This window comes from Condylura cristata, unplaced genomic scaffold, assembly GCF_000260355.1.
Source record: "Condylura cristata isolate star-nosed mole 26May11 unplaced genomic scaffold, ConCri1.0 scaffold00023, whole genome shotgun sequence".
Taxonomy (NCBI): domain Eukaryota; kingdom Metazoa; phylum Chordata; class Mammalia; order Eulipotyphla; family Talpidae; genus Condylura; species Condylura cristata.
Genome location: NW_004567124.1, coordinates 866,276 through 875,749, shown reverse-complemented (window position 1 = coordinate 875,749; position 9,474 = coordinate 866,276). Strand labels below are relative to the sequence as shown.

Here is a 9,474-nt window from a genome sequence, read left to right as displayed (position 1 = left end):
GTGCGGGGACTACGCAGCCGCCTTCGCCCTGCCCCGGCGCCCTTGCCCCCGCACTAAGCGCCGGGGACGCGAGTCCGGGACGGAGTAGGGAGGTGGGAACGGGAAAGGACGCGCAGGCCAGCGCCTCCGGGGAAAGGGCTGACTTCTCGGGCCGCACACCCTTAGGACTGCAGCCTGCGGCGCCGCCGCCGCCGCCGCCGCCGCCGCTCGCGGGGAAGAGATGGCGGCGGAGCGGGGAGCCCGGCGACTCCTCGGCACCTCCTCCTTCTGGCTCTGTTGCCTGCTGCTGCTCGGGCGCCGGGCGCCGGGAGCCGCTGCCGCCAGGAGCGGCTCACCGCCGCCGTCCCCAGGTAAGAGGTGGCTGTGGGGGCGCGGGCCCGGGAGTCGCGGGGTGGGGGTGGGAGCGGGGGCGCAGCCCGGACCCCGGCGGCCGCTGCAGGTTTTTGTTTAGGATCCTGGAGGAAGGGTGCAGGAACTTGTCCGCCTCTGCTCGGGTTGCCGGAGAGAATAGGGGTCGCGCTGGCGGAGAGGGAAGTAGGCTGGCGGGGGCGCCGCCAGGGGAGGGGCGGCCGCCGGGGCGCGTTCGGTGCTCCGGGGTTCTGTTCTACGCTTTGTACCCGGAGGCAGGTTCACCCCTCGCCTCCCTCCCATCCCCCAGGCTCATCCCACTTGTAAGAGTGGGACATTCTTGTGCTCACACCAGCACCAGCAGAGGCCACTCCACACCTCATTAAATAAACAATCGGACGGCCAATTCATTAATTTTTCTGGGAAGCAAGGGGGAGGGGGGCTTGAACTCCACATTCCCTGGCCTGGGATTTCCCAGCATAAGTCCCTGGGAGGCTCTGGCAGATCTTGAGGGGCTCCGTGTGTGCGATTGTGGCCCCACGGCTGCGGAAGAGAGAGTGTCAAGCGGGCACCGTTGCCTGCTCATCGCCAGTGGTTGGGAGTTAATGATGAGGACACCGTGGAGATCGGCTCCAAGTGATTATATCTGTTCATGTTTCCGTTATGAAACGCCTCTTCCATGGGATTACAACTGCATTTACAGGCTGTTAACCTCTCTTAACCTAGGGAATCGTCTAAGCATTGGATTTTTACAAAGTATTGGTATGTTGGTTTAAAGCGGCAATATGTAAGTAGGTTCATCCTTGAAAAAACAGTTCCAGATTTAAATAGATTACCGAATAATAATAGATTACCGAAATCTCTTGCATTCCCATTTATGTAAAGGGACCAGTGAACAAAATGCCAAGCTTGCCTGTAAAGACCTTGCTGTGTAATTGAGGAGTGGGACCTACTCAGCAGTTGAAGGACAAATTAGCGTGTAATCTGTTTAAATTGTTTGACAAAGTGGTATATCATAAAACTTGACAAAACTTTCACCTACTTGCTGGAGATCGGATTTTTTTTTTTTTTTTTTTTTGCGTTTTAAAGTCATCTGATCAGGCAACTTCTGTGTCACTAAATCACTATTTGTTTTTCCCTGACTTTATATCAAATATGTAAAATCACACTGCAGTGGAACATGGTTGATAAATTTTCTTGTGATTTTCGTTCAGAGTATGTATAGATCATGACTTTTGCCAAAGTAAAAAGCTTTAAACCTGAAGTACCAAAGAGTTTTATCAGCATTTAAACAACACAGTGTTTTAGTATCTAAGTCTTAGCTGGCACTTCCAGTCTGCATATGGTTTCGAACACACATTTTGATCCAACTTTTTCTATTTTTGTGGATAGGCATGAGAACTGTAAATGCCTTGGAAGATAGGTTTTCTCTCAAGCTCCTTTAATTTTACATGAGAGAATTTTATGTATTGTTCAGATCATGTGTATTTTAGGGCTTAAAAATTAAACCAATTTAAAATTTTGTCAATTTTGTGAGTAAAAGTACTAATAACTTCATAACATAACTTAAAAATTATAAACAGTTTCAGGAAATAGTCATAACAGCTCTTTCAGCATTAACTGTATTGATAGACTAATTTTGCACTAATAAGGTACAAGACATTGCTCAGCTGTCCACTGCCTTCATGGAGCTTACAGTCTGGTGTTTAGCTGTTCTACTAAATGATATAATTAAGTCATTGTGATCTGCACTATAAATAACAGGTTTGGGGAAAGTGTATCCTGCAGACCTAACTTCAGGGGAACGGTATTTTCAAAAGTGGTGAAACCTGAGAGATGAGTAGGAGTGGAGACTGGGCTGCTTACAGCTAATTAGTGGTTTAGTTGGGTCCAGAACACAGATTTGACTCTTGGTCCACTGTATTTTCCACAAGCTATCCTGCCTCATTACAAAAGTGGGAGGAATCACTGCAATAAGGAAAGGCTGGTCAGTTCTGTCATAAACTGAAGATCAAAGGAATTGAGAAGGAGGAAATGGCAACTGAAACAAGCTGTCAGATATCCCCTGTCAGTGTTGCAATTTTTTAGTTTTTGTAGGTTTAGACAATAGCCTGTATGTTTCAGAGGTGTAGGATTTTCTTCTTCAGACATATGGTATCACACCATACCCACCACCAAGGCATTCAGATCTTCTTAAAAGGAGATTGCAGTAAGTTGTAGGGGCAGGGAGAAATATTTATTTGTACCTAAAAGAAAATAGGGGTGTGGAACAAAAGAATAGTGGAGATTTTTCTCCCAACTTAGGGTGGATGTATAGACAAGAGAAGATGGAGGAAAAGGGGAGGGAAACAGCTGAAGGAGAAAAGTCAGCAATGGAAGACTGTTAGGAATGATGATGGTGTGAATCATTACCTCACACTGCTTGGTTTTATGAAGGAAGGAAAGAACAGGCAAGGAAGATGTATAGGGACCTAAAGACAATATGTCAGAGTAACCTTTGCAGTGCATGCCTTCTCAGTTTAGAGTGCCGGGGTCAAGGAATGGTTGGGGAGGAACTGGGATGCAGGAAATGGAGAAAGTTGGGAAGGCAGTTTGAACTGAAGTAGAATATAGCAACTATTTCCATACTTTCCCCAGCAGTTTTTTTGTACCCTAGTAGCAGAATTAGTGAGAAGTTGTAATCCAGTACCGCTTACTTGTGGGTTACATGACATAGGTAGAAACTGTCTTTAAATTTTTTTTATTAGAACAATCCCATTCATTGGGTCAGATTGCAAAAGAATATTTGACAAAACTGTCATAATAGTTTGAGACTACACTTGACCTAGAATTTGGAGTTGTATTGTAGAATTCATGCAGCTACGCTTTTTTATTTAAGAAGGGATTCTTTTGTTAACCTTCTCAATCGTTGGCTTTATTGGGTCTGAATATTTTCCCTCCTTAAATTAAGAACCATTGTTTTACATCCTTTTTAATTGTTTTGACAGTGTAGGATTTCTCCCCTCCAGTGTGGTGGCGGTAGTTTTCCCACCACCAAAGCTCCTGTATTCCTCCACCATCAGCCCATTGTGCTCTCAGCTACAGTGTTCTCACCCCTTCCTCTCATCCTCCCCCAGAGGAAGAGTTAAACCTTAATCATGTAATTGATGATGTGAATCATTACCTCACAAAGTAGTCTATTCCTATTTTGAATATCATGTTAGTGTACTCTGCTTTATTGTAGTGCACTCAACTTCATCATCACTCTCCATCCTTTTTGAACTTTTTCCTCTTGCCTTTTTTGACATCATATTATCTCCATTCATCTTTTTTCTGATCATTTCCCTTGTTTCTCAGATTTTCTTTCACTTTCATTGAATATTGGCATCTTAAATTGATAATATCCTGTACATTCTCCTGCACATCAGTTGCTACCTGTAAGCTAATGACTCTCCTTTATGTCTCACTCAGTAACTACACTGAAAAAGTACCTTATATTACACCAGACCAGAGAAAACCTCATCTTTGCTCCTCTTCATCCTACTTCCCTCAGCCTGTGTCTCCAGACCATAACAAACCATTCCTTGTTTTTACATTGTATGGATTTGTTTTCCTGTGTTACAACTGTCTTGAGCATTTTCTGTTAACTGCTCACCCAAGATGAGATCTAGAAGTCATCCTGGTTCCTCTTCTTTCCCTCATTCCCTGAACGGGTAGTTCTGTTTGATTTTTTTCTCCTAGCTATTTCGTGAATATCACTTTGTATCTTTTCATCCTCACCTCTGCCTAGAACAATAGTGGTTCCATAATTAATCACTTTATTTCCAGTTACTCTCTAGAAGTCTGTACACCTGATGAAATGACCTTTTTTACATATTTTTTTTTCTGAGCATGTAATACTTCTTATTTCCTGTTATTAGTGTTCCATAGCTTGGGTACTAAAGTGTATAAACTATTTGGGGTAGAGGTTGTGTGGTTCTTTATGTACTTTATGACCTCCCCTCGGCCATTTTTTTTTTTAAAGATTTATTTATTTGTGCATACAGAACTGGGGTACAGGCCAGAGGCTCAGGGGCGGCGAGAGGCTTCACCAGAGACAGAGTGGGGAGCAGAACAGGCAGATGGACAAAGTACACTGCTGAGGGGAGCAGCAGGTGGGTCAGTAGAGGTCTGCCACGCCATGTGGTCACCTCCGGGGCAGGCGGGAATCAAACTCATGAGGAAGCGGCTTTAGATTCTCAGTGCTGTGCTTTAACCCGCTGCGCCACCAGGGAGGGCCCCCTCGGCCATTTTAAAGCCTCATCTTTTGGCACCACTATTATGCCCTTGGTATTCTATCTCTGCGGAATAACTGCAGGGCTTCATGTCTCCATGTCTTTCAGCATGTTGTTTTTTTCTATTAATGCCTCCTTGTTAATCCTTCCTCGTTCACCTCTGAAGCTCCTATCCCTCCATTCAGTGAATGATTCTCTATTAATCCCCTTCAAAGAAAGAGTCATCATTGCCTGTTTCCATAGTTTTTGGAGTTACTATTTCCTTGTTTCCTCTACTTATCTGTACTTGTTGAAGATTGGGACTTCTCCTCCACACCTTTGTATACCTGGCAGAACACTGACATCTGGCACAGAGGAGATAGCCAGTAAATATTTGTTGAATGGCCTTTGTTTTTAACCTCTAGGAACAGATGGCACAGATCTGACTCTTCTATACAGTGGTGCCTCCAGTGGCAAAATTTTTGTATAACTCCCCTCCATTTCTATTCTAAATCAATCATCCTTGATTTTTCAGTCACTTTTCACATTACTTAGTTTTCTGACCCTTTGTGAGTTTGATCATCCTTCTCTGAATAGGCTACAATTTTAGTATTTATTAGTTATATCATCTTTGGAAAGGTCAGTGATCTTACTGAGTCATCAATAAACAAGGACTAATGTTTTGCTGTCTGCTTAGCAGGTTGAGGTTCATAGATTTCATAGATTTCTAAGATACATATTCAAAGAAAGTAAGAAATATGACTGCTCGTAGTAAACCGTATGAAAATTCATACAAGATGTGGGGTAGTGAGAAAAGATTTAGAATACGGAACAAAGGACTTGACATGCGCCCCATGGTTCTTCCTTGTCCCACCTATCTGTTAGGGGCCATAGGCAGGTCAGAATAGTACCTGTTTACCTAACTGAACTTTCAGAAGGATGAAATATAAAATTGCTTATAAATTGAAAAGTATTGAATCTGTATAGGTTGATTTTAATGTTTCTTTAAGAGCTTTAAAAATATACTATTTACTAAAAATTTTTGTTGATTCTTTTTCTGTTGATTTAATCATGTTGGTTTTGTTTTATTTCTAAATGAGTTTTCTTTAATAAAAAAAATACTAGGGTAACAGTAATCTCTCAATCACGGAATTTCTATTCATCTATTTAATAGTCACTTTTTCCTAAACATTTTATTAGTGACTTCTATGTAGTTGGGAGCTACTAACTATACCATTGGTAGGTGTATTCTAGGTAAAATTGTATCAATAATAGGAGCTTATTAGTTAGAAGAAATTATTAAAGGTAAAATAATATTGACCAGAGAGCTAAATGAGCTGAAGAAAGATTTTTTTGTGATTTAAAATAATTGACTTTGTCATGGAACACAGACTAATGAGAGATAAATTTAACCCAAAGTTTGGATTCATTTAGAATGAAAAGTTTTTTGATTAAAACATTTAATTATAAGCCAGAAAGTAGAAACACACAAAAAAATGTCACTTAGACTCAATGCTATAATTTTGCTTTATCTCTTACTAGTAGCTGTCTATATGACACATAATTTTCATTGTAATCATAATGTATGGACAACTTTATATGTAGTCATTTTAACATTATGCTATTTTTCTTTGTTGCCATATTATCTGTAAGTAATCTTGGTATTTTTAAAAATTAAAAAATACTTAAATATATATGTGAAGTAAAACAATATAGTAGTAAAACATTATAATAAAGTAAAATGTTTTATCACTTCTGCCAATAAATTTCTTTTTTAACACATAAATAACCCTTTTTAATATTTTACCCTTGAATTTACATTTTGTGCAAAGTTTTTTTACATATAAGCAAACCTATAGTACAAATTGTTTTTACACCTTTTTTTTTTTCTACTTTAAGAATGTTTGGGAGATCTCACCATGCCAGTGCATATTGATTTTCTTACAGTCATTATAATACCTGTATGATATTGCAGTGAATAAGTATAATATTCATAGTGTCCAATAAAGAAAGTATTTATTTAATACTCACTGAACTCTAGGTATTTTGCTGCATTTCTTTCACATGCATTTAATCCTTTTATAATTCTCTGAGGAAAATGGTCATAACCCTTGTCCTACCCCTCACCCCATTCTACAGATAAAGCTATTGAATCTCAAATAATAAATAACTTTCTATGTATTTACAGTTCTCATGTGGAGAAGCTGGCATTTGACTCCAGGTCTTCTAGTTCCAAAGCAAAGTGCTATTTTTTATACCGTGTTTTGCTGCTGATTATTTATTCTCCTGTCACAGATGCTTAGATTGTTTTAAACATTTTGCTATTATAAAGAATACTATAGTGAATATTTCCTGCAAATAGTCTTTTCCCTTTATATTTTAGGTTCCCACATAAGGAATTATTAATAAAAAGAATTTGTGTGTGGATGTGGGAGTCAGGACTCCAGTTATTGTAGAAGAATAATGGTATCATTAAGAGTAATGCCATTGACTATGTTCTTTCCCAACTTTTTCAAAATATCTTCACCCTTAATTGCGAACTTTGAGTACTTAAGGCCATTATCATTATTTTAAATGCAGGTTCTACACCTCTCTATTTCAGATGTTAACTGAAGGGGTTAATTAATTACCTAATTAAATGGTAGTTGCAAATGCCTTTCTACCTCCAAGTTTCTGTAACTCAAAAATCTATAAAATCGGTGGATTTATCTCAGCTAAATCACCTCTCTTCAGTTCTTGTGTTTGAATACTGATCATTTCTATTCCTGGGTGCAAGAATTATCTTTTATCATTCTCTAGAGCCCAAGTTATTGTACATCTTTGTGTGTGTGTGTGTGTGTGTGTGTGTGCAGGGGGGGATGGGTGGGTGTGAATAAGATTGGGAATATCTTTTAAGTTGCTTGTAAATCACATGATTTTATTTTATATGTATAAGAATAGATTTAGGGCTAATCATGAGAGATAATGAATCAGTGTTAGCAATTGTGAGAAATACGTAGTTGTAGTATTACTTGAAATACTAGATGCTTATTTACTACTAGACTTTGAATGGATGTAAAGTACATTGACCAGCTTAGAGATCCAGTTGAAAGAAGCAGGTTAACTCTTTTGTCTTTTTATGTAAAGAAAAGAGAGAAAGAGGTAGTGATTATGTGTTTTCTTTTGGTAAAACCAGTACTTGACTTCTTGATGAGAAATTCATAGTTGGGCAGTCCGAAATTTAGATTGTCTGCTTTCCCTTAAAAAGAGAGAGAGAGAGAGAAATATTTTAAATTTAACTTTCTGTTGGACAAAAACTAAAAGTTTAGGTAATAGTTGCAAGTGGATGTAGTTTGAGGGCTAGTGATGTAAAAAACTGTGCATTGTGCACAATTAAGATGAATTGGGTATGTTTTCTGTTCTTAAGGTAGCAGAGGTAAAACCATACTCCTGGTTAATAGTCACTTGATTTGTAGGAAGAAACTGACATTACTGTGAAAGGTAGGAAAACTAATTCTGGAATCTTTGTGTTACTTTGCTCAAGTAATAGTTTTGCATTCAGAATTTTGATTATATATGTTTAGAGTAATTGTAACTTTGTTTTACCAACTCAGTGACTAGAATTCTCAGAGAGAGTTATTTTTCATTTCCTCTAAGTGAAATGGTTACTGGAATGTTTGAATATATGAGAATGCTAATAATGGAGCCATCTGGACCTTCAACTACAGCTACTTCCATATCCTCGGGAAATCCAGAGATTGATTGTACAGGCTTTCAGCCTTTATTATTGGTCAGTAACAGCCAGTAAAACTTACTGAGGACTCCTAACTAGAGTGAATTTTAAAAATGACTACATAGAAATTGAATACAGAATATTTGGTTTTTAGCTGTAGACTGAGTGAAAAGAAAATCACTAAAATATATCTATCAATAATGATAGTATCGTAATATACAAATTCAGAGATAGAATAACAAACTTGTAAGTTTTATTTATAACTTTGTAGCATAACTTTTGATATATCAGCTAAAATTTGAGGGTATGTTTGGTTAATTCTTGAAAGTTTTTGAAGTTTAAGGTAGGTTATTAGTTTTTAATTTACATTAAAAACTGGGTTGTTGGAAAAGTCAAAAATAGAAAAAATGCATCATGACTTTTCTGACAACCCACTATATCTAAGGGATTGTGTGCACACCACTTATGGTGATAACCCCTTTGTAATGGCATCTTCCCTATACAGAACACAACCATTTTGTAGCTCCATGGAAAATTGAAGACTAGGGAATAAGAGAAATTTTTAATCATGCATTGAAATAAAGCTGTTTAGGATCTCATTACCTTTAATTCATATGTATTCTGGCAAACAATATCCAGTTTCTAAACTCAGCTGGTTAGAAGTCAGTAGAAAGGCTATGCTGTAAAGACTCTTGAACAAAGGAAAGAGTAGTGTTTGTAAGGAAGAAGACTTAAACCGAAGAATGCAGCTTTTCCCTTAAATAGAAATAATTATCTCAGCCAGGCTAAGGAAAGTTTCTTCCCATCTCTATTACTGCTAATAGCAATTGCTTATCTGGCTCTTTCTTTCACCTCTTCTCTCCCCCTTCCTATCCCCCACTCCCATACATTCTATAGCTACTGGAGCCATATGTTCTCTCAGAAATCCTGGCGTCTCATTTCACCTCAGGTCAGTATGGGTCCAGTTTGGCCCATACCCATGGTGAGAGGGAAGGAAATGGAAGGGAGGTGAGGTGACTGAGGAGGCTATCTTCTGTGCTATTCCCTCCTCTCTAGTCAGGGACAGCTTTACTAGCAGCATCTAGCTCTGATTGCTAAGATATGTGCATGAGTTTTAATGTTGGGGTAAAGTTAATTTCTGTTTTGACTTAAAAGTATAAAATATCGGCCCTCCCTGGTGGC

General features: G+C 39.0%; 1 protein-coding gene across 3 annotated transcripts in view; it reads left to right on the top strand.

Moving 5' to 3' along the window:
* Positions 1–180: 180 nt before the first annotated feature.
* NEO1 (neogenin 1) overlaps positions 181–9,474 on the top strand; it is a 159,447-nt gene continuing 150,153 nt past the window's right edge. For all 3 annotated transcript variants that reach the window (XM_004687609.2, XM_004687610.2, XM_004687608.1), the window contains exon 1: positions 181–350. In XM_004687609.2, coding sequence (XP_004687666.1) covers positions 221–350 — 130 coding nt within the window. In that variant the 5' untranslated portion in view covers positions 181–220. The remainder of the gene's footprint in view (positions 351–9,474) is intronic.